This window comes from Pimephales promelas, chromosome 16, assembly GCF_988280905.1.
Source record: "Pimephales promelas chromosome 16, fPimPro1.hap1.1, whole genome shotgun sequence".
Lineage (NCBI taxonomy): Eukaryota > Metazoa > Chordata > Actinopteri > Cypriniformes > Leuciscidae > Pimephales > Pimephales promelas.
The window spans coordinates 8,848,801-8,875,342 of record NC_142784.1 but is presented as its reverse complement, the minus strand read 5'-3'; the positions used below and the strand labels follow the sequence as shown (position 1 = coordinate 8,875,342).

Sequence of the window (26,542 nt, the reverse complement as noted above, 5' to 3'; positions counted from 1 at the left end):
GCAAATTATTAAATAATACTGAAAGACTTGCCAGAAGCTTAGTGATGGTGAAGTCATGTGATGTAGATTTACCTTTGACTTCTGCCAATTGTATTTGGGCTTCAAAATTTATGTATATTAGTGAAGATTATCATGAACAAAACATTCATAAACTTCTGATAGTTACAGAGCTTATTCTCTGCAATGACCCAAAGGTTTCCCATCCTAATTCTGGGGCAGTCGTGGACTACCCATTGACCCTGTTAAATAAACTGAGAAACACATTGCAAGACTGCCAACATGAGCGCCTCGAGGACTCACCTTCCAGCGGTGCCCAGGCTCGGGTCATGAAAGCTGATTCCATGTTTGCGAGAGCAGCATATGTCCAGCAGGAAGTTATGCACCAGCTCCCTCACTATACGCCTCCCTGCCTCTTCATCCTTCTGCTTACAAAAACATGTTCATTATGGATACAAAAACTTAGACAATATGAAAAGCATTTCAACATTTATAATGTAATATAATGTAATAATGTAATGCCTTTCTGAGCACAACAGAACATTCAGTGGGAAATGTAGGATGAGACTTGTTTGATTGGGTAATAAGGAGTGAAATGGATGTTATGGGATTATTAGTTAATCTTTTCTCCCATCTACAACAGAAAATAGAGTCCGCTCAATTCAGCGAGAGCCGCAGCACAGATCGACAGCAAGAGTGGGATTTCATTTATCTCGAGAGTGAGGCGAGCGGACAGACAAGACGATGTAAACGAAGTAAAATGTGTTTATTGATTATCAGTTCAACACACAGTTATTGAAATTATACTTCATAAAAAATAATAAATAAAAAAAATCGGTCGATCCTGTAGAAAATGGTCTCCTTGCATCCATATAAAATATTATATAGTCATTAAAGTCATATTTAACTTTCTAATTCAGTCAAATCTATTGGATAATTGTAAACCTAGAAATTAATGGATTGGTATTAAGCAGGATTCGATTCCACACCCCGAGTACATGATGTGTATAGAGTTTCATGTTTCATGTTTTAATGTCCTTTATGTATTCTTGTGAAATGCGGTCTACTGTATGTATAAGTCTTGTTGATTTGTTTTAATGTATTTTACCTGCCCGAGGACTACAGCTGAGAATGAGCACATTGACATACATGTTTATAAATGTGCACTGTCCCGGTAACTCAAACATGGTGTCACTAGCCGCGTTTCCACTACCGGGCCAGGGCCGGGCCATGCTAGTGCGTGCCAGGGCCAGTCGCGTTTCCACTGTCACTTCCGGGGCTTGATCGGGGCTTCCTCAGGGCCAACGGCCAGGATTTCTGGCCCGTCGAATACCTTGGGCCAGAGGGGGCCAGCTCGGGCTAGAGGCGTGCTCAATATTTGACAAATTAATATGAAAAAAATATATATTTTACTGGTTTTATGAGGCCAAATTAGAACCTGGAAATGCTATTTTCCCTGCAGTGCTGAATGAGAAGAGCCGTAACCACAGCCTACAGAAAGGGGATTATAGGTGATTTATAGGCTATAATAAATGTGTCTGATAATAAAATAATATAAAATAACGAGGCATTAATTGTTTATTAATAAACTATTGTTTTCTAAATGATTTTCGGCTAAAAACATATCTCTATCTCCGGATGCACATTTAGAGAGAAATTAATTAGCTAGGCTACATAATTACATAGTCAGAAGATATTGGCTTTCGATTCAAATTTTGTTCGTTTTAAATTGGACATTTAAAGCTTTATAACCCCTGTAGACTAAAGCTTAAATGTCCAATTTAAAACAAACAAATTCGAATGCGGTGGCTGTTTCAGGTCTCGCGCTTCAGTTCACGGAGATCATGAAGCGCGCCTTGATTAATTGTTAAAGCACAACGTTTTCTTGTCATTGTGAGTTTACGCAAATAAATGTATTTGCGAATAATGTATTATTATTTTCTGTATGACCAGAAATGAAAGAGTATTTTAAGTTGTTTCCACTGAAAGAAATGCAATGAAACTGCAAGTGTTCACATGGGCGTCTCGCAGCCATCAGTGCACGCTCCACACACACTGGATATGCACTGATATGCGTCAAAAATATTGTGTTTATTTGTGCTCTGTTCCTTTTTTGGATAAAGGCGTCTTCTACTTATGCAGCCTAATAAAATGTTACAATAATGATGATGATGGTTATTATTATTATTAATATTTGCAGACACGGAGTTTTTGTGAAATGGACGTTTTGCTTATTTTCAATTGGCAATTTCAGTTTGAAGGGTGATGGAAATGCGGCTTTAACTGCTCCGTACTTGCTGCGTTTTATTTCTATAAATTAATTTCGTTTCAAATGGGGTCCAATCAGTTATTAAAGGTGTTAAAAATTAACTCTGTATCTCGAGGTTGCGGCGCGCACACTATGCACCGAGTATTAACCGATGGGCCTCGGTTAACGGTTAATGAATAACTTGAAAACGTGCCCGCAGCCCTACTTGTTATATCGCGCAAAAAAAAAATCGCTGCTTGAAATGGAGAATTGCCTGTACTGGTCTCGTGACACTATTGCAGCCACCGCAGGTGAGTTAATATACATGCTATCTTCCTAATTTAAAAAATAAATGAATTCATAATACCCGCTGAAATGGGTTGGGTTTTATGACGTTTGATCCAGAAAGGCGTGTTAGGGGTAGGGTTGCAACGGTATGAGATTTTCACGGTATGATAATCGTCTCAGAAAATATCACGGTTTCACGGTATATGATATTAAAACTATCATTATTATAATCAGCATCAGCTACAATGGCCCTTAAATGAATAAAAACAGATATTGTTTTTGGTTGAACATGGTTTATTGTAACAAAGGTTTTTTCAATAGAGTCTTATGAATTGTATATTTATTTCCTCAGAAATTCTGGGTTGTCTGAAATAACTGATCTGGATTCTGTGATTGAATACAAAATGTATTTTTGAGAATGCAATCAGATAAAATGTAACAACTTTAGTTTGTCTACACAAGAGAAGTTTAATAAATTAAAACATGGACAAAAAAACTATACACAATAGTAATATATTTTAATCATAGGCTAAACCAAACTTTTTTTTCCCAGGTTGTAGGGGAGAGCGGGGCACAACCTAACGCTTTTTGCTTTTGGCTCAATTAATTAAAAAATAATTAGGTTAGATTAATACTTTTTTTTACACAAGCAACATGCACATCTCTGCTACAAATAAACACTTAAAGTTTTTTTCTAGGACCTACCATTTTCGTACAGTTGGACTGAAAGTGACAGAAGTGCAAATGTTACAACTAATTGTAACAGAGAGAGGGGTTAGTTGTAACACTTGTGTGTAACACACATAATTCAGTACTATTTTATTTGTATAGTTTGATATTGTTTGTGCATCTGTATAGACAGATATCCATACATATCCCTCATCCAATCATCCTTCCATTATGGATCAATATCATGGATAGAGACATAGAAAAGGGCTGCATAGCTTTGCAATAAATAATAATAAATAAAATTATAAATATTGTAATTGCAATTAAATTAGATTTGTGTGTGGCAGCTGCATGATGTACAATTATTATTATTATTAATAATAACAGTAATGATAATACAAATTAGCTTAAAATAAAAATTTAAAGGGTTTATTGCATTAATAACAGGCCATATTTTTAATAAATAAACAAGTTATCATTCATAGAACACTAAATTTTAAACATTTTAAATCCCAACATTGTTTGTGAACGTCTAACAAAGTTAAATGTATATTTTAATATTGTATGTAATATTTTAAACCTAGCTAACAGTCGCTAGGAATTGCTGACATGTTTCAAAACGGTGCTATGTTTGAGCCAACAAGACGGTGATTAAGGCAATATAAAGTTAGATTTGGAAACGTATACACCCAACTCAGAAACCGAAAAAAAACCTATGATGAAAAAAATTACTTTCATGGTGTCAAAACACTCTTTGTCCAGTATCTTCACGAAATATAATCAAAACTTTCCGCGAATTCGCGGGAGACCGTCTTCTGGCAGCAAGAGAAAAATAGCGGAAAGACAGCCTGCTTGATCCTGACGAACTGTGTAAACGGTCCGTGTTACATTTAACCCCGCGTTAACACCTACTGAACACCTATGAGTTTCAGTCAGTGTATTTGATGATTATTCTTTAAAAAAAATAATTATAAAGTGCAAATTAAGTGTTCTCTGTCTAGATATGTTCATGTGTTCACGTCTTCGTAGTGGCTGAGACAGCTTTAAAAACCATGAGCGTCATGCGTACTTGAGTGTGTAGGCTACTAGATCTACTAGACGAAACGGCGCTGCTCATTCAGAGACACGCTGAAGGGGCTTGCACACCAGTCTTTTTGCGTTGTATATTCACAGACACGCACATCGCGATTTGATTTAGGCTACTGCATAGCTATATTTTGCTTTATTTATCCATCTATCTTTTTAAATCGCACATTTTACGTGGCATCTGTTTTGTAACGCAAAAAGACGCATGTGTGCGTCTTTTTGACAGACCGGGATTCCCTCAGCATGACAGAAATAATATGGCCTTAAGTTATAAAAGTTATGAATAACCTTTATCTTCACGGAGGGATGGTGTTCCTAAATATGGGAGAACATGTTCGACGTGTTTACTCCTTTTGCAGCCACTCTTCGTCCACATATCTTGCAAACTGGATATCCATCTTCAAGGACAACATCACGATCGTTTTTCGGATATAAGTTACAAAATATTCCCATACTGCAGATTTTATTTATTTTTTTTGGCGGGAGATAGAGATTCGCAGCCTCTGTCTCGGACATTTTGAGCGCTGTACGGATATGGAGTAAGCAGTCAAGCTGAAAGAAGTTGCATGCGGCAGTGCAGGTGAATTCTGTTTTTTTTTTACCGCGGATAAGCAAATGTGCACGATATGATAATCGTACATGTCAATATCGCGATAAACCGTCATACCGGTATACCGTTACAACCCTAGTTAGGGGTGGGGTCTGGGGCAGCGCTGTGGGGCTACTGGCCCGGCAGTGGAAACGCAAGCCCGGTGCTTGAGGCCCGAGGCCACTAGCTCGGCTCGGCTCGCTGTTAGCTCTGGCCCAGCCCTAGCCCGGCAGTGGAAACGCGGCTACTGGGTGCAAGTGTGTCCAAATCTCCACTGTACCTCTTTCTCATCCATGCTGACATCCACAATCCCGTTCCACTTATAGAGCGAGGCTATCTGTCTCAGTACAGAAGCACTGAAGAAACGCACTTTCTGAGTTTTCGTGATGGTCTTATTCTGCACAACCTGCGGACACAAACAGCACACAGTCATACACAGCATCTCACAGTGGTCAATGGCATTCGTGCGGGAGCGTCTTACTCTGGTTTGCAGGGTGGACAGAATCAGGTTTACAATGGATATCCTATCGTCTGTAAGTCCATTGGTCAAGATTTCAGACAAGAAATCTAAAGAGCGGACGACAATTTTTTATTTTAAGACAACTCAAAAGCAAAATCGATAACGCACACAGATTCAGTCACTGATACCTTTAGTGTCCAGTATCTGGCCAATGGTTGTATTGTCTCCAGACATCAGGAATGAAAGGACAAACTGAATGTAAGCCATTCGAACATCTGGCTTTCCCTGGAAAAATAACACAATGAAAATCAAACTACAGTACACTCATGTTAAGTGGTGTGTGTGTCCTGTCCAGCACATCTCAACTGCTTGATCGATATATCGTCAAAAAATTACAAATATTATTGGCGAGAGATATTAAAAGTAGGATTGATTGTACATTATACTTACTTGCATGCATAGCAATTTATACCATAATATAGTCGTATATTATATCAAATCTCATCTGTATGATTGTTCATGTCATCACAAAACTGAAACTAGAACTCTCTATATAAAGCTTTCTTCACATAAATACAGTATACTATATGTAAAGTTAACCCTCAGGTGCTCTTCGGTCATTTCTGACCGAAAAATGTTCTGTTTTGAAATTTTAAAAATCACAGCTTCATCAGAATGTTACGAAACTTGGTGACTTTTATGGCATTATGTATGTGAACGCAAAAAAAAAATGAGGTCATGATCCGAGCAGGCTAAGTGGTCGTAAAAAAAATAGTCACACTTGTGCTCTTCGGTCAAAAATGACCGACCATAGAAAATTAATGGGAAATTGACAAAAACACAAAAACTTTGAGAATTTTTGTGTGTACAATCTACAAATCGGCCACGATGCAGAAAAAAAGTGCTCAGCATTGAAGGGGTGACACTGTAAAACATCAAGAGTGCAAAACAGACATACCCACCCCTACGCACACACATACACACACACTTTTATACACAAAAACACCAATAAATTGTGATTAAAGAAATCTGTTTTGAATATTTAAAAATCACAGCTTCTTCAGAAAATTACGAAACTTGGTGACTTTTATGGCATTGGGTACGTGAACACACAAAAAAATTGAGGTCATGATTCGAGCAATTTAAGTGGTCGTAAAAAAAAATAACAACCCATAGGAAATGAATTGGAAATTGATACAAAAAAAATTCTCTGAATTTTTTATGTACAATCTACAAATCGGCCACAATTCAAAAAAAAAAAGTACACCGCAAGAAAGGGGTGACACTCTACAACATCTAGAGTGCAAAACAGACACACCCACCAACACACACACACACATATAAACACACTTTTATACACATACACACCAATAAATTTTGATTACAAAAAGTATGTTTTGAATTTTTAAAAATCGCAGCTTCATCGCGATGTTACGAAACTTGGAGACTTTTATGGCATTATGTATGTGAACACACAAAAAAATTGAGGTCATGATCTGAGCATGCTAAGTAGTCTTAAAAAAAATAGTCACACTTGTGGTCTTTGGTCAAAAATGACCCCATAGGAAATGAATGGGAAATTGTAAAAACAATTTTTTACTAATTTTCTTCAAAAAATATTTTTTTCTGAAGGCCTAGACTCTATATTAAACTAAAATACTGCATTAATATTTTTTTGAAGAAAATAATATATATATAGAAAATAATATATATTTTTCTATGGCAAAAAATAAACCATAAATATTGCATAAATATTAATAAATTCATTTAAATTGTCTCAAAATACTAAATTAAAAATAATAAATATTATAGAACAAAAATAAATTGCATTGGTTTTACTGGGATGGAGAAAGTTTCATTTTTAGGTGTCCGGTCACTTTTGACCGGGAAGATAACAAGTGTGACTCTGAAACGAAGAGCGCCTGAGGGTTAAATATATTGCAAAAATCTCAACTGTCTGCTTTTGTAGCCATATGCTCTTTATATAAGTATAATATATAAATATGTCCAACTTTATTCACATACATACAGCACTTTTACATAAAGCAATATATAATATATAGCAAATCTCAACAGCTTGATTGCTTGCATCATTGGAGAATGTAGAGTATATGTAAACCAATCTGCTAAATATGATTATAAGGCATGAGAATATTAACTAGTTATAAATATTAACATCATGACTTTCAGTAAAGCCGCTTTAAAACAATGCGTATTATGAAATAATGCTATATAAAGGCATTTTGGCATTTAAAAAACTAACAGGGAGTTTGTTTTTTTTATCACAGCCTGTCAATGTTTTAGTGTGTATTTAATGTGTATGCATATGTATATGTATTGTCTGTTTATATGTGTTTCACCAGACTTCTTAAATGACTTGCCTGGTTAAATAAAGGTAAATTAATTGACTTAAGTGTGAGTATGAGGTAAAGAGTCTTATTTTGGTCCATTGGTAAGACACTTTAGATAAAAGCGATTGAATGAAATTGTAAAGTTTGCAGTGTGTGAAGCACTTACCGTTTTGTCTCTTCTCTGAGCGAGGTTAGTGAGACCTTTGCTGAACTGCATTAGCCCGAAGATCTCCCTCGCCGCCTCCGCACCCTGAGACACCAGAGCGGACAGCAAACACAGACACTGACGGACAAACCTGTCCAAAAACAAAACGGGTGCGCAAACAACATTGAGGGCGTTTGTTTTCAAAAGTGGTTCATTACAAGATGCACTACATTTCAGCACCTGAAAACCAATAAAGATAATGTCCTAAAGATGATCATGAAAAAAAGGCATAATGAAAAAGTTAAACAAGCGTATAAAACGGTTACTTCCAATCTTTGATTCTGATTGGTCAATAGCTGTGCTTTATTCACGATAAAACACGGCTATGACCGCTGGTCAGGGACTATTTTTTCTAGCGGAAGGAAGGCTTTTAGTGATTTTACTTCACGAAAGTTGAACTAATACATATTATTTTAACTTTAATATTTCTATTGTGTGGTAACCGTTTTCTAAAAGCAATAAGGTACTCGAGGCTAGTGCTGTATGGTGAATAAGTGACGACTGAAGGGCTTAGGTCGAGCCTAACAAACTTATTCCCGATACAGCACAGCCTCTCGTACCTTATTACTTACATATATATCAGACAGACTAGGATATATGCGTGAGAAACACCTGTGATTGTCAGAATGTAGAGAGGAGAGCAGGAGTTTGATGTGAGAGGACACAGTCTTCCTGACGATGTTGGAGCCCACCATGCTGAGCTGAGACAGATCACTGGCCGTGCGCAGCAGGATCATCTCCAGACTCTGGAATATCAGCGTCAGCTGCAAAACACATTACAGGCCATTCATCAATGCCAAACGCCTCTCTTTGTGGAGCGAGAACAACTAATGTTGGCTGGTCTGTGTGGAAGCTTGAAAAAGCCAATTGCAGCTTTTTATTACACAAATCGGACTTGATATCTTGTATTCCTGAGAGAAAAAAGTCAGTTTTGAGGTGTCAAATCACAATTCTGCCTTTTTTTTCCTCAAAGTTGTAAAATATAAACTCAGAATTGTGAGGAAAAGTTACATTTGTGAGATATTAACCCAAATAAAAAATTGAAATGATCTTTTTTAAATTTAAATTGTGACTTTTTTCACGCAAAAGTTTGCAATTAATTAGGGTAATTGTGACTTTATCTCACAACTTTAAGTCTGACTTTATTTCTCACATTACGGAGTTTATAACTCACGATTCGGACATTTATTTCTCTGAAATTTCACAGCTTTTATCACACAAATCAGACTTTTTTTGAGTTTTATCTTGTATTCCTGAGAGAAAAAAAGTCAGTTTCGAGACGTCAACTAACAATTCTGCCCTTTTTTCCTCGAAGTTGTAAAATATAAACTCAGAATTGCGAGAAAAAAAGTGACATTTGTGAGATATTAACCCAAATAAAAAAATTGCAATTATCTTTTTTTTAATTTCAACAACTTTTTTAACGCAATTGCAAGTTTGCAATTAAAAAAGGTAATTGTGACTTTATCTCACAACTTTAAGTCTGACTTTATTTCTCACATTACAGAGTTTATAACTCACGATTCAACTTTTTTTCTCTGAAATTTCACAGCTTTTTATCACACAAATCAGACTTTGAGTTTTATATCTTGAATTCCTGAGAGAAAAAAAGTCAGTTTCGAGATGTCAACTCACAACTTTTTCCTCAAAGTTGTAAAATATAAACTCAGAATTGCGAGAAAAAGTGGTAACGCTTCCTTTTACAGTCCAGTTACCCATGTAAATACTATGTACTTATTTTAGTAACTACAATTACTGGGTAATAACTAGTACTAACCCTGAACCTACCCCTGTTCCATGTACTTACCTTATATTAGCCAGTACTTTCTAGGTAAGTACATTGTAAGTAGTGTACTGTAAAAGGAAGCATTACCGAAAAAGTGACATTTGTGAGATATAAATTAAAATATATAAAAATAAAAAACTTTTTTAATGCAATTGCAAGTTTCGAATAAAAACTGACTTTAATTCTCACATTTTGGAGTTTATAAAGTTCTGACCTTTTTTCTCTGAATTTTCACAAGTAAACTAGCAAATTTGAGAGGGGGGGACAGAACTTTGAGATAAAAAGTTGCACTTTTTTATTTTTTTTATTTCTGTGATGGAAACAATCATTCATAAATCTGCTAAAACATGCATTAATTCATAAGGGTTGGCAGCATGAATAGTGTGCTAATACTCCATAAGTATGGGATACCGAGATTAATTACTATAAATGCCAAAATGGTGTATAGCATTTTTAATACTGTCTGTATCCAACAATACAGTGTGACTTGAACTTCCATTTCCTATGAGACGAAGACACTTTTACAAAATTAAATAAAAAGTCTTTGTTTATTTCTGAGATTAAACCACCTACTGAATTATGCTCAAAATAGTACGGTCATTATGACAACAGTGTCCAAATATTTCTTATTGCATATTGTTTCATATACTATCAATTAAAAAAGCCATTATTCAGTGTTACAATGTAAACACAGAAATAAATCTGCCAAAATCCTGGTTAAATTAAAATAATAAAGGTAACACGTTATTTCAAATGGTCCACTTAATACACTCTACAGACTATAAGTAACTTTGCAACTACATGTCGTAAACTGTCTGCTTAATATCTGCTAACTCTTTATTGTGATGATGATCCTCCGACACACACTCTACTGACTGTAAGTAACTTTGCTCGCAACTACATGTCAACTTATTCTACTAACCCTAACATAAGTCTACTACAGTCTACTAATACTCTAATGAGAGTTAGTTAACATGTAGTTGCAAAGTTATTAATAGTTAATAGTAGAATGTCTAAAGTGGACCATCAAAATAAAATGTAACCCCATAATAATATACAAGTAAATAGATAACCAATTCGAAATTCTAATGCATGACTTACTTCTGCCTCTGAATTATTTTCTTCCTCCAGTAATGCGAAAATCTCTGAACATTCAACTGAGATTTTGATGTATCCCTCGACTACATCATAGAGTTCTGGGCTGGGGAGTTTCTTCGCCATTTTTATGAAGGTGTCCAAACCTACATGTATTACAGAAGTACATGTTAATGTGCCATGATAACATTTCTTATCTTAGACACACACTGTCATACAAATAATCTAGTCTATGTATATGTGTATAGACATTGAAGAACTTTATGTACATCTAATCTTATCTACCTATGCACACACACACACACAGACACACACACACACACACACACACACAAGGGTGTATATAGTATGGCAAGCCATTTTAACTTTTATTCATTTTCATGATTTGAATTCTTGATATCAACAATTACATTTTCACTAGTGAAATGTCACCATAGGCTGCCATTCAAATTCAATTGTTGATATCAAGAATTGATTTCTTACTAGTTGAAATTCCAATTTCACATATCAAAAATACAATTATTGTACAATTAAATACAATTAACCTTTATTATTGAATTGATATCAAGGGTTCAATTGTTACCAGCTGAAATGTCTATTCTTGTTATCCACAATTTAATTGCTACTAGTAACAATGTTCATTTTTTATATCAGTAATTACATTTTTACTAGTGACAATGTTAATTTCTGATATCATGAATGTGATTGTTACTAGTAAGAAAGCCATTTTAGGTATCTGAAATAATATTGATATCAGAAATACATTTTCAGATATCAAAAATAACAATTTTAACTAGTACCAATTGAATTGTTGATATCGAGAATAGACATTTTTCAACTAGTGACAATTTAAGGTAACGCCTCCTTTTACAGTCCAGTTACCCATGTAAATACTATGTACTTATTTTACTAACTAAAATTACTGGGTAATAACTAGCACTAACCCTGAACCTACCCCTAAACCTACCCCTGTTCTATGTACTTACCTTAGTTATATTAGTATATATTAGTAAATATTATACCAGTACTTTCTAGGTAAGTACACTGTAAGTACACTGTAAGTACTGTACAGTAAAAGGAAGCATTACCCAATTTAATTATTGATATCAGGAATTTACATTTTTACTAGTAACAATGTAATTATTAATATCAAAAATGATATTTCTACCAGTAGAAAACAATTGTTGATATCAACAATTTATTTGAATGGCAGCCTATGGTGAAATTTCACTTGTGAAAATACAATTACAGATATTTTGATATCAAGAATTAAATTGTTGATATCAAGAATTCATATCCTGGAAATGAATAAAAGCTTAACCGGCTTGCCATTTACAGGGTAGGCTATTTATACTAACATTGCAAAACTATTGACAATAATCAAGAGTACACATTCTTTTACAAACTGTTGATTTAGTAGTTTCAATGAATGCAATAAGTTAACTTACTAGTATTAATAAATGGATATCTAATAAGCAATAATTGCGTATTATTCTGCATTTTGACTTCAACTACTGACGTTACTAGTTCTACGCATGCACAACAAAATATGAAAACAAAATAAAAGTCTGGGGAGATGAAGACTGTACCGTGATATTTGCCGTTCAGAGAACATTATAGATGAACAATGTACACGAATCGTATTTGATTTGTCATGTTTTCATGTGTTGGCTGATGGACAAACACTCACCCTTCATCGCTTTAGAGGAATCCTTCAGCATGGATTTAAAGACGGCGCCGTTAAACTCGCCTTCCTGTGTTTTGGTTTTCTTTGGTGTTGTAACGGACTCAGGAGGATCCCCATTTTGACGTTTAGTAGCCATTGTTATAACTCAGTAAACGAAAATATACACATGGAACGGCGGAAGTGTAAAAACTACAAGAGATAGAAGGACACAACACGTGGAAACGCGAATCTAATGAATATTAAGTTTGACGTGCTGACGTTCCTCGTTTTTTCTCTAGAGCGTCATCAGAGCGTCAAGAAACCTAATTAATATTCATAAGTTAAAGGGATAGTTCACCCAAAAATGAAAATTTTGTCATCATTTACTCACCCACCCTTAAGTTGTTTCAAACTTGTATGAGTTTCTTTCGTCTGTTGAACACAAAAGAAGATATTTTGAATAATGTTGGTACTTAAACAGTTGATGGACCCCATTGACTTCCATAGTAAAAAAATACAATGGATGTCAATGGCTGCCGTATTATTTAAAAATATCTTCTTTTTAAAGGCAACAATTATTTATCTATTATTTATTCATTTGCTATTTTATTGCCTATTGTATTTAATATTTTAATGGCCGTCAATACGCTTTTTTTCATGCAGCAGCCATTTTGAAATCGAAAGCGAGGCTCCCGTGGGAAGAATCCCGGAAGTACAGATAGACAACAACGTCTTGGGCTACCAACCTGAAGCTGCTGCCACGTTTTAAACTATTAGATGTAAATATCCAATATAGGATATGTACATAGTTCGTTCTAAATATATATTTAAAAAATGAATTTATAAATTTAACTGTATATAGTCTAAACTATAAAAGAAATGTATGTACATTTTTAGAATAACAAATTTCTACATTAAACACAACAATACGCCATCGCATTCGCGACTCTCCTGTGATTTAAAGCGACACTTCTGGTTTTCTTCCCACCGGAGCCATTTCAAAATGACGGCTGCTTGAAATCAGCGTATGGAGAAGACTTTTTGACACCATTGGGGTCTAGTAGTTCAAAGGTATTTGAAAGATCTGGAAGTACTGTAGCACCTCTTCTCTCCCCACATTAAATACAACGTTTCAAATATTTAGTTCGTTTTAATATTTAAAATAATTTATCATACAGAATAAATAAACATGACCTGAATGAGCATGAGAACTTCGGCTATCCAGGTTGGACGTACATAAATACTTCAGCTTCACCAAGGCTTTTAATAACAAGTAAATGCTGAAGGCCAATAATGCAACTCTTCAAGGCAAAATGAATGAAATATTGAAACATCTCACAATGTCACGCAGTGTGAGGTACTGATGTCATGCATATTTCTTGAACATATTTTCCTGCAGAGCGCTTACATTTATTAAATCATTCTGAGAGCTGAATCATCTGTTTCGGCTGCTAGAGAAAGCAAGATAGCTTTGGGAGTATTCTCAAACAGGGCAGCTCTGTTCTGTGTCTGGCCCTTCTTCACCCAGTGTCCATAAATCTTGAACGCACAGGCATCGATGAGCTTGCGGATGGGTTTTACGGCATAGGGGTCACTCTTGATCACTTCTTTGGTAACTGGCTTGGCACGTCGATAATTGCAGTAAATGCGCATCGTTGCCAGAACTGTCATGCAGATTACCTGAAAAACACAAGTGAATAAAATGAACCTACATGGGTTTTCCATGGGCATTGTTTGCCTTTTTAAGTTGTAAAGTTTTTCTGTACACACCATATTTTATGTCAAATTCTTACATTTAAAAAATGAAATTATAGTCTATTTTTAAAAACTAAAACCACCATTAGGGAGTCATTGAATCATTTATTCAACAATTTTGTTATAGTGACTATGACTACATCGCAAATCGCACACTTTCCTGTTATAGTAGACAAAAAACAGTATGTGACAAGACTTGGATTCACAGTGCTCATAAAAGAGTAGGCAAAAAGTACCTGGATGATCTCTTACTTCCGGCGAGATAATGCAACACAACTGACGCTGGTAGATCACATGATAATAACAACGTGGCGAATGTAGTAGGTCTGGTTTGCATTCATATTACACACATTCATATTATATAGAACATACTTTTTTAGTGCTCGCAAAGTAATGACTTATTTAGAGAGATTATGCGATTCCAAAAGCAACCTGTCTTTGTCAATGGGTCATTGAATTATTCCCTCCACTGATCTGTTCAGAAACGCAGATTCATTCATTTACGAAACACCACCGGGTGTTGCTCAGACACGCACAATGGTTCTCTGGTTCAGTGGTGAAACAGTGCAAAAACAGATGGTTTTCAGTTTAAAATGTTGTTTCAAACCTGTATGTCTTTCTTTCTTCTGCTGAACACAATAAAATATATTTTGAAGAACGTCGGCAAGCAGACAGTTGTTGGACCTCATTGACATCCATCGTATTTTTATTTTTTTTACTTCAACTCCCACCTCCGGCGGAGCCTTGACCGGATCCCGAAGGAGGATGGAGATATTGAGTCCGAGTGGACCATGTTCTCCACCACCATTGTCGAAACGGCTGCTCGGAGCTGTGGCCGTAAGGTGTCCGCTGCCTGTCGAGGCGGCAATCCCCGAACCCGATCGGGCCTGGTTGGCTTGTAGGACTCCTGAGGCAGCTGACAGGTACCGGCAGGCCAAGCGGACTGCAGCCCGGGTGGTTGTGGAGGCAAAAACTCAGGCCAGGGAGGAGTTAGGTGAGGCCATGGAGAAGGACTATCGGCTGGCCTCGAAGAGATTCTGGCAAACTGTCCGGCGCCTCAGGAGAGGGAAGCAGTGCCCTACAAACACTGTTTACAGTGGAGATGAGCGGCTGTTGACCTCAACTAGGGATGCCGTCGGACGGTGGAAGGAATACTTCGAGGATCTCCTCAATCCCGCCGTCACGTCTTCCATTGAGGAAGCAGAGGCTGAGGGCTCAGAGGTGGACTCGTCCATCACCCTAGCTGAGGTCACCGAGGTAGTCAAGAAACTCCTCGGTGGCAAGGCACCGGGGGTGGATGAGATCCGCCCTGAATACCTCAAGTCTCTGGATGTTGTGGCGCTGTCTTGGTTGACACGCCTCTGCAGCATTGAGTGGCGGTCGGGGACAGTGCCTTTGGGATGGCAGACCGGCGTGGTAGTCCCTCTTTTTAAGAGAACAAAGGGACCGGAGGAGTGTTCCAACTACAAGGGGATCACACTTCTCAGCCTCCCTGGGAAAGTCTATGCCGGGAAACTGGAGAGGAGAATACGGCTGAAGGTGGAACCTCGGATTCAGGAGGAACAGTGTGGTTTTCGTCCGGGCCGTGGAACACTGGACCAGCTCTATACTCTCTACAGGGTGCTGGAGGGTTCATGGGAGTTTACCCAACCAGTCCACATGTGTTTTGTGGATTTGGAGAAGGCATTCGACTGTGTCCCCCGAGGCGGCCTGTGGAGGGTTCTCCAGGAGTACGGGGTCCGGTGTCCTTTGCTAAGGACTGTCCGGTCCTGTCCCTCCCGAAGCAGGTGCTTGGTTCGCATTGCCGACAGTAAGTCAGACTTCTTCCCAGTGCATGTTGGACTCCGGCAGGGCTGCCCTTTGTCGCCGGTTCTGTTCATAATTTTTATGGACAGAATTTCTAGGCGCAGCCAGGGGCCGGAGGGTGTCAGGTTTGGGGACCACACAATTTCGTCACTGCTCTTTGCAGATGATGTTGTCGTGTTGGCCCCTTCAGACCAGGATCTTCAGCATGAACTGGGATGGTTTGCAGCCGAGTGTGAAGCGGTTTGGATGAGAATCAGCACCTCCAAATCCGAGGCCATGGTCCTCAGTCGGAAAAGGGTGGCTTGCTCACTTCAGGTTGGTGGAGAGATCCTGCATCAAGTGGAGGAGTTTCTGTATCTTGGGGTTTTGTTCACGAGTGAGGGAAGGATGCTACGGGAGATTGACAGACGGATCGGTGCAGCTTCTGTAGTAATGCGGTTGATGTACCGGTCTGTTGTGTTGAAGAAGGAGCTGAGCCGTAAGGTGAAGCTCTCGCTTTACCGGTCAATCTACGTTCCTACTCTCACCTATGGTCATGAGCTTTGGGTAATTACCGAAAGGACAAGATCCCGGATACAGGCATGAGAAATGAGCTTTCTCCGCAGAGTGGCTGGGCGATCCCTTAGAGACAGGGTGAGAAGCTCGGTCACTCGGGAGGAGTTCAGAGTAGCGCCGCTGCTCCTCCACATCGAGAGGGGTCAGCTGAGGTGGCTCGGGCATCTGTTCCGTGTTCTGGGCACGTCCCACTGGGAGGAGACACAGGGGAAGACCTAGGACATGCTGCAGGGACTATGTAAAGCTGGAGGAAGTGTCTACGGAGAGGGAAGTCTGGGCATCTCTGCTTAGACTGCTGCCCCCGTGACCTGGCCCCGGATAAGCGGAAGAAGATGGATGGATGGATTTATTTATAATAAACATCTTGAGGTTTTCTTTTGCAAGTTTTCCTTTGCAAAGCAAATCGAGTTTGTTTGCAAAATGCTGGATTTGTTCTTTAATTATGGCACATAATTTGATCCATAGTTTTCCAACAAATATGCAAGAAAAACAGCTAAATAAGTCAATAATTACACATTTTTCTCAATTATAGAGCCCACCTTGAACTTCCTGTACGGGCTGAAATGTCGCACCTCTGCGACCACGTACTGCTGGAAGAAAGGGTGGTTTAAGGCATCCGTGGCGGTGTAACGTTTCTCGGGATTCACCACCAACAGCCTGGAGATCTGAAAGTTGAAACACCCAGTGAACACCACAGAGTGCAGGTTAGTAGATCTTCATTTGATTACTCCCAGGTGTGCGCCAGACGCACCAGGTCTTTGACAGTGTCTGATCGATCGTCCCACTCCGGAGAGGTGAACTGGTAGCTTCCTGCGAGGATCATACGTAGCATTAGCATCTGCTTTCTGTGCCAGAACGGGGGGGAACCTGCGAGAAGGGTGTACATGATCACCCCTGCGCTCCAACTGGAAAAGACAACAAAAAACAATGATTTTTCTCGATTCAGTCCAACTTAAAAGTTGAATGTGAATTGTTTTCATGAGTTTGTCTCATATAGACCAATATAGGCTCTCATATAAATGCTATGAAGAGCCTGTCCGCTACTTACAGATCAACGGCGGTCCCGTAACCTTGGTGGTGAGGATCCATAGAGCACTCGATAATCTCTGGAGCCAGATAGCCTGGCGTTCCACACACCTCTGTGACAACACAAGATCACAGGTCTTATAATGAAACATGTTATCTAGTACTGCATTTGTGCATCATAACATGCATTATGTATAGCATGTTATGGTACATATGACCAGTTTCTGTTTTAATATCATGTCAAGTTCTTATTTCACTCTAAATTAAAAAAAAAAGTAATACATTAAATGGATAAGTTCAACCAAAAAATGTAAATTCTGTCAGTAATTACTAATCCTCAAGACTACAGGGGTCTGGGTTCGGAGATGGCACATCTTGATTCTCACGAAAGAAATCCCGAGTTAAGTTATTCTAGTTTATAAAGTCATAAATATGGATATTTTTCTTACAAAAACGAATCACAACGCAATAAAATTTCAATTGTCTCTCTCTCTGTCTCTCTATAGGCAAAGGGGCAGTCAGCTAGTAGGTGTGTAAATTGGACGTTTCATCAATGGCATCTGATATTATAGATCGTCTCGTGATTCTTGATACAATATTTGCAGATACCACAAAACGTGACCTGATAGGATTACTATTTAATTAGATTCAGGAGTCTGTGATCAAATATCGATATTAAGATATTATGTACGCAACAAAACCAGTTACATTTTATTTTATTATTACTCACAAATCCAACTAAAGAATTAAAATGTATTTGAACTCTCTGACAATTGCAAATCCTGTACGTACAAAAAAAATGCAGTTTTTTTTTAAATATATAGAAAATTTTTATTTTTGTAACAGACAAACGAGCCTTCTTGTGGTCTCTTTTGAGACATTGTGTGCAGATTTGGTTAACATGAGAGTGTTAAAATGAAGTTGCGTCTTTAAAAATATTCTTTTTACATGTTGCAGCAATACATCATATCATGTGTCATTTAAAGAGCATATTGCACTTAAAAAAATAATTATTATTATATAAAATTAATATATAACATATAACCAAGACACCTGTCCTGTTCTCCACTGACTGTGCTGGTAGTACCAAGGACATTTAAGTCCACTAAAGAGTGTAGATTGTTTTCGCATTTGTCTCCTAAACTCTGGAATAGGCTTCCTGATGATGTTCAGGTCTCAGAGACACTCTCCTAGATTAAAGACACATCTCTTTAGCCAAGCATTCACATAATGCCTCTCATAACCTTGTACTCAAGTTATATCAGATCAAATGCACATGATTATCTATCAACTCCTGCGAGGACTTCAGATGAAGCAAACTCTGAATCAACATGCACCAATGCTATGTTCACAACTTGTAATAATAACTTCAATGAGCTAATTTCCTCAATGCCTAAAAATTAATACATGATGTTAGCTAACTGTGTGATTCTTAGATGTACATTTCTGAAATACAGTCACCTCTGATTATAACAGATCACTCAAAATTGTAATGTAGACACACATACATTTTCTGTAAAGCTGCTTTGAAACAATATGTATTGTGAAAAGCGCTATACGAATAAATGTGAATGAAATTGAATTGAATTTACCTTTGAGTTTTTGTCCTGGTGAAATCTGCACAGCAAAGCCAAAATCTGTGAGTTTAATGCTCATATTGTCATCCAGAAGGATGTTTTCCGGCTTCAGATCTCTGTGCACAATGTTCTGCGAGTGAAGGAACTGAACCACCACCAACAGAGCGCGCATGATCTTCCTGCAAAATGAAAACAGAGCACTTCAAATATGCAATATGTACTGTTGCAAATTGAGCCATGCTAAATACAGTAGGGTGAATTTCACGAAAACTTGTCCAGGTCACATTTCACCCTCAAATCAAGACACAAAAAGACGTTATATTACATGGTACAAAAGTCAAGGAAAAGTATGATTGGGTGATGATGGTCAAGGTTTGATAATGACAATCATCACTTAATGACTTGATTCACTGATCTCATTTAGAATCTAATCTCTGATTATTTTATTAGTTGTATTTGAAAATAGATTCTACAACATAAGAACTAACAATGTTATGACTATGAGATAGTATGAAAGATTTTACAGAAAATATAATTCATTACCAAAACTAACACAGAAATCAAGATTCAGCGTATGAATCTCAACAATGGTGACAATTACAAAACGATTCATACTGCAATGCATGCTGGGTACTACCATAATAAAAAAAAAACATTATACATGGATCCCAGCATACATTATACATGGATCCCAGCATGCATTGCAGTATGAATCGGTTTTTTTAACGGTCACCATTGTTGAGATTCATATACTGATTCTTGATGTCTTTGTAAGTCAGCAGGATACCATAGAGGTTTTTAATCTAATTGAAACAACAATGGGCCTTGCAGCAGTATCACAGTTCTTTTATAATAAATAATACAAGTTATATATCACCTGTTTAATCTGAGATTATCAGAGAATCAAGACACCAAATGATGATTCATTATTCCATAAATCATCATCAAAACTAAATTTTCTTTTGGTTTTGTGCCATAACAAATGTGTTATATAAAAACTCAGTTACAGCAGCCAGAGGAAAACCTGGTGTTATAAAGTCAGGGGTCAAGAGCCCAACTAAAGCAAACACTGACCACGTTCATGGTGTCTTTAAATGAAACTCAATAAATCATCTTCAACTAAACCTCTGTTCATTTACAATAACAACTTCTGTAGACGCATGATAAAAGTCAAACTGGTTAGTAATAAGTGAAGCTGCGGAGTTGTTCAATCCTCCATGCTGAAATATTGAGAGATTTAAAGATTTTATCTTCAGTTGATTTCATCTAATATTGTGGTTGGAAGTCAGAAGTAGTTCTTGTGTTTCTCGTTCCTTCAGTGATGTTAACAGCAGGTGTTCATCATTAAAGCTCAACAATCACTTAATTAATCACTTAATTTCTTGACTGCAATATCTACTTTTAGTGAACTCAACTGAAATTATTTACTTTACAGTACTCATAACTATTGTTTTTTTATAAACTTAAATGAATTGAGGCAATCGGTTTCCTCAAATGTAATGAGTTAGTTTAACTCATTGGATTTGACTTTGTGTGTAATATTGTGAGCTAGCAGTAACTGCAAGTGCTCGGAGTTCATTTAAAGTTTGTCATTTCACTGTTTTTACTCAATAAAGTGAAGTTTCAGCTATATACAGTATTTAAATGCAGTGTAAAGTTTAATTGTTTTAAGAAATATTATTGTTTTAGTTAACTCGAATAAAATAAGTTCAGAGTACTCATAACTATTGATTTTTATAAACTTAAATGAATTGAGGCAATTGGTTTCCTCAAATGAAATGAGTTAGCATAACTTGTTGGGTTTTAATTATTCTTAAAGGTGATTGTCATTAGATAAAAAAGAGGATAAACATCCCTTTATAGACTACTTTAAATCTCTTAAAACCCTACCTCCTGGTTAATACATGATTAAATGTGTCTGTGCGCACTCATGTATGCCATTTTCTTATATGTGTATGTATATATATATTTATATATATATATGTGTGTGTGTGTGTGTGTGTGTGTGTGTATATATAGATAATTTTTTTCTTTTTTTATTTCTTTTTTTATTATTTTTATTACTTTTGTTTATTTATTTATTTATTTTTTTAATTTATGTTTAGTTTTTTATGCGAAAAAAAAAGTGTTAATAATTTATTGTGTTGTAATATCATTTGGATTAATAAAAAAGTTTGAGCAAAAAAAAAAAAAGACCATAAAAAATTGAGTGTCTAATACAAGGCTACATCAGGAATGTACAATAATAAATACACAGAAAATAACATTACGATGTTCAGATACCAATTGTATATTTATCGACATAGAACTCACGTTTATTGTGATAGTTTCGTCCTTACATCTATTACAATACAACATATTGTTTGCCCTGATCGATAGTCTTCGCAATCGCATCATTGAATAAATACATAGACCTGCAATTAATGTTTGTGTGCCCTAACGGTCCGGTGGTTACACTCGGTTACTAACGTAACCTCAGTTCCCTGAGATAACGGGAACGAGTATTGTGTCGTAGAGACGCTATGGGAAAGCAATCAAATAACGCCAAAGGCACTTGAGGATAAGGGCCCCGAAAGCAGCAAGGCTAGGCTAACAAGGGCGAGGGCATTTGCCAGAGTCTAAGGGGCTCTAAGGAGTCTAAGGAGACATTTTGTGTAAAACCTGGTGAAAGTGGCCGCTGCACAGATGTCGCCAATGGATATTTCCCTGGACCACGCCCAGGAGAAGGCCATGGGGAACCATCAGTAAGCTAGCGCAATAGCGTCCACTATCCACTGGGACAGTCTCTGCGTCGTGACCGGATAGCCTTTGGTATGCATAGGTTAAAGATTTTTCCTCTTTGTCGCCATCTCTGTTCGAAATCTGCAATTGCAGTTGTTCGTGGAATTATCAACTTTACGTGAGTTGTGGATGAACGCGATGTTTGAGAAGAGTGTGCAGCTGTCAGTCACCGCGCCGGTGTGGATACTGGCTTTCAGAATCACAGATTATTCTTTTTGGAAGAATGACCAATTTTCACCGGAAAATGTCATCTGAACAAGTAAGAAACATCCACTTTTGTTCTGGTTCTGACATTGCAGTAAAACGCGCTGATTAAATCTAACATTCGCTTATCATATCACATGCAAATTATACTTTGCACACTATACTTTGTTCTCAAATTGTTAATGTTCAACATTGCGTGACTACATTTTGTCCTTCCGATATGCATCGTTGTTTTCGCACGGGTCCGGTTGCAGTCTCTTTTTTTCACTCCGAAGTCCGAACAAAGTCTTTTCCATTTTACATTTGCATATTCACTGGAGTTAAAACATTATTACACGCGTACTGCTTCGAATCGAGCTACGGCAAGCAGGTAGTTTTGAACACTGGCTGGTTTATGTATTTTTTCAAAAATGTATTTTGGTATGTATCATATCAAATGTATCATTTTTAACCCCAAAAAAGCTACAGACTGCAGCTTTAAAGGAAGTACAATGAATACTTTCATTATGTACATTGAGAAAAATATATTTTTACAAAAACGTAATGAGATTTGAGGAGGAAATGGGACAAAAATTGTCATGAAAATAATGTCACAACGCAAAACAATCTTATCAATATATCGCGTTGACAGGTTTCATGTGATTTATTATAAATTATTATACTAACCTTGTCTCTTTTTCACTGAGCGTAACCTTCTCCGTCAGATAATCAAAAAGCTCTCCTTTCTTCATCCTGAAAATGATATTTATTGCATTTAACTACTTTTAAAATAGTATCATATTTAAATGTTAAACTAATTTTATTAATTAAAAAATTATGTGAAATGTTTGTACTTTTGGGTGTTTATTGTACATATAGAGTGCACAATGTACTGTATACTGTATATACACATAAAATATATGAAGTATGAAATCAATACTTACAGGTCAAACACCAAGAAGAAGAAGGCTTTAGTTTCAAAGTAGTCCTTCAACTGAACTAGAGGAGCAAGAAACAATGAGTTGGAATCATGAGACTCTTTCCAGATATAAATATACGTCACCTTCATGCTTCAAAGCTGCTACTGTTCTAACCTCCTGGATACTTACTGATGTTTTCTTGCCCGCTCACTTTCTTGAGGATGTCAATCTCATTTGTTGTGGCGTTTATGATCTCTTCCATCTCCTCAGGGCTCATCTTATCAGATGGCGTGATGTCTATGACTTTGACGGCGTATTCCTGAGTGGTTCGCTTATGGATGCAGCGTCGAACCACACTGCTTACCCCTCTGCAACACAAACACCCTGAGAAATACTATCAACAGTATAGACTTCTGAAGAAAACACTACATCGTACAGTATATATCTCATTACATTGTCCAATGATGGGCCATGAAAAATCAATTGTGCTCTTTGCTGAAAATCCTGTTGTGAGGCGAGGATTGAAATGCAGAGCAATGGGCTTTTTTATTGATAGTAAAAAATAAAACAAAAACAAAAAAACTACACCGTGGGGGAAAACACAAAAGGCTTTATTATATGGTTTATTATATGGTCATCTTCACTGAAGTGTGCGTACAATATGACAGTACCTTCCCAGGATCTCCTTTGGATCGTACTTCTCATAGAAGTCCTGTGCTCCAGCCCAGTCAGGAATTTCATCTTCTTTGGTCATTATTAGCACCTCACCTGTAAAAAAAAACTGGGTTATTACAAACATACTGTAGTTCAGACAAACATTTGATAAAGTCAGGAGAAATGTTTAGAAGTTGATTTAAAAAAATAACCAAATCAAATAATCATAACATGTAGTAAAATAACCACAACATAATACAAATTTAATTTAACTAATACTAAAAAAAAGTATAGTGGAATATTAGACGGTAATACCGAGGTACTTTGAGATATACAAGGGTACAGTATTACCATATTCCTACTGTGCTTATGGCTTTTGGAAACACAGTGCCCTTGTTACATTTGTTACATGTCCTAATCCTACCCTAATCCTATAGTAAGTACATGTAATTAATTGTACTTAAATATATAATTACAAGTAACAATGACACCTTGAAATAAAATGTAACCTGGGTTTTACATACTAATATATGATTAGGGTTTGGTTTAGGGTTAATTTTATTTGTAGTCATTAACCCTTGTGCTGCATTAGATTTTTAACACCGTTGAGTGCATTAAGGACCAAAAATGGCCACATATTAAACATTGCCTAAAATATTATATATTATCATTATTTTCCACTTTTACCAAGTTAACTCTTTTAACCAGCATCAGTCCTCATCATATAACTACCAAAAATGTATTCAATTTCAGGATTTTAACCCTTTAATTACCAGTTTTGTTTGCGAAACCATCGATTTGTATAAGAGGAAAAAACACAAAAATTCAATTATTTTCAATCAACTAAATGCAAAGAGAAAACTTTAGATTTGGATTATCACAGTCCCACTTTGCAAAAAATCCCACTTAGCGCGTTAGAGACCAAAAATGGCCACCTATTAAACATTGCCTATTGCCTAAAATAAGGTGCATTTCCACCCATAGGGAATAAATATGTAGTGACGTCATCTGGTGGAATACACTATATAATGCAAATATAATGCTTTTGCTTCAAAATGAAAGGATGTTTGTGCAAAAATCATGTTTCATCTATTACTGACAGCCTCAGATTTAAACAACGTTTTAATGGGTTTCAATGGGCCATTTTTGGTCTTTATGGTGCTGAGTGTTACTATTTGATCTACACAGTGTGTGTTATACATATTTTGCAAAATGGGATCACATTTTTTACATGTATCCAAAAAGTCACAATTTTGCCAAATTTCATACCATTTGCATTAAAACAGCCAAAATGGTCAAAGAAATTAAACTGCAAAAGACCAAAAATGTCCCTAATGCAGCATAAGGGTTAACTAACTGTTACATGTAACATAACAAGGACGCTAAAATAAAGGAGTACCAAATAAAGTGTAACCTTGTTTTTCTAAACAATGGCAATACCATTTCGTATATGTGCCATGCCATGGTATAAGTGTACAGTGGTCATCTGACTACTTTTAGTAGCTCATAAAAGCTGCACAGTCTGCTGCTTTATTTTCCGTGTCGCTGTTATTCTTTGCAGAGTTTTGACATTTAACAACCTATTGATTCACGACGAGCTGGTTAGCAAAACATATAAACCAGCGATGTTTACAGTCGCAGCATCATCATCATCAGTGTGAGGCTGCAGCATCATGGACGCCATGACGGAAAGCTGAGCAGAGGATTAATTACATTACAAGCACGAATTCACAACACTCAGTAAACCTGTTCGAGTATTATTCCCTCTGTTTCACAGTCGTCCTCTCCTTCAGCTCGTCCAGTGCATGTTCCAGGCTTCCTGAACGAATATACCGGCTCTGCTGCCTTCAACACACACACACACACTGCGCCGAAAGGGCAACCGTGAATGTCAAGATCCAAAAATAAAAAAGCCGTATTAAAGACGGGACAGTCGCATATCGTATTACCACTTACGGTTATACACTCCATATCAAGAAAGAAAACCAGCCCACACCTACATTTCTGTATCAATTAAAAAGATTGTTACAATAATCCATCGACAACTGATTATTTTTTTAAGAATTACTATACTGTATTAGCATCTGCTAAATTAATTACTATTAACATAATTATCACTCTTACATGCTAAACATTTGAATGAATATTGTGCAGTTAAACATTTAAGTGTAAAATTACAGTATATTCCAGGTTAATATTTGCATTACTTTCACAGTGGAATTTTTTTTTTTTTTTGTATCTAATGGCAGTACAAAAAAGGGTTTTTTCTTTTTACAGTTTACAGTATTGGATTTTTTATTGTAAACAAACATACTGTATTTCTTCAATATGTGGTACCCAGGCATGAATAATTATGCAGTGGAGTTTCTTGATTCTTGTTGGTTTTATCCATAGACTGTAAAAAAAGGTTTTCTCTGGCCTGATGAACTTATTTTTGCTCCGTTTTAGCAGTTTGTGTTGTTGGTTTATGGTGTAATGTTGGTTTAAGTTGTATAAATGTTTTTCATTATTTTCTTGTGTTTTGTATGCCAAGTAATCTCAGCAGTTGCTTCACTGTAGTGAAAGGTCTATCTACAAACAGATATGAATTTGGAATAAACATTCATGCTTATATAATATTAAAACAAAGTTTCCATGTTCATGATAATATTTTATCTTTCAATCTAACAACAGTTTTTTTTTTTATTATTATTTGTCACATTTCTGAATTAGCTAGATATTAATAGACTCCAAGAAGACCCCAAGCCAACAGAACACTGATCATCATTATGGTGACTTCAAAACAATCCCACTACTAAACTACATAATTTCTTACAGTGGCATCATGGCTAAAGAAAACTTTATC

At 36.6% G+C, this 26,542-nt stretch overlaps 2 protein-coding genes across 4 annotated transcripts in view; both read right to left on the bottom strand.

The window, feature by feature from the left end:
* Positions 1 to 12,703, bottom strand: part of urb1 (URB1 ribosome biogenesis homolog) — a 59,813-nt gene extending 47,110 nt beyond the window's left edge. For 2 of the 3 annotated variants that reach the window (XM_039654183.2, XM_089120952.1), the window contains exons 1-8: positions 12,465 to 12,703; positions 10,781 to 10,920; positions 8,506 to 8,657; positions 7,855 to 7,984; positions 5,526 to 5,622; positions 5,359 to 5,444; positions 5,158 to 5,283; positions 301 to 425 (exon numbers count right to left, since the gene is read on the bottom strand). In XM_039654183.2, coding sequence (XP_039510117.2) covers positions 301 to 425; positions 5,158 to 5,283; positions 5,359 to 5,444; positions 5,526 to 5,622; positions 7,855 to 7,984; positions 8,506 to 8,657; positions 10,781 to 10,920; positions 12,465 to 12,597 — 989 coding nt within the window. In that variant the 5' untranslated portion in view covers positions 12,598 to 12,703. The remainder of the gene's footprint in view (positions 1 to 300; positions 426 to 5,157; positions 5,284 to 5,358; positions 5,445 to 5,525; positions 5,623 to 7,854; positions 7,985 to 8,505; positions 8,658 to 10,780; positions 10,921 to 12,464) is intronic. The other variant, XM_089120951.1, reaches the window with a different exon arrangement.
* Positions 12,704 to 13,570: 867 nt separating this feature from the next.
* Positions 13,571 to 25,898, bottom strand: phkg1a (phosphorylase kinase, gamma 1a (muscle)). Its single transcript, XM_039654188.2, has 10 exons — positions 25,444 to 25,898; positions 23,715 to 23,811; positions 23,233 to 23,411; positions 23,068 to 23,122; positions 22,811 to 22,876; positions 19,175 to 19,338; positions 17,605 to 17,695; positions 17,308 to 17,461; positions 17,096 to 17,221; positions 13,571 to 14,120 (listed from the first exon to the last, which is right to left on the bottom strand). The coding sequence occupies exons 2-10, from the start codon at positions 23,795 to 23,797 to the stop codon at positions 13,854 to 13,856; spliced, it is 1,185 nt and encodes a 394-aa protein (XP_039510122.1). The 5' UTR covers positions 23,798 to 23,811; positions 25,444 to 25,898; the 3' UTR covers positions 13,571 to 13,853.
* Between the last annotated feature and the right edge of the window lie 644 nt (positions 25,899 to 26,542).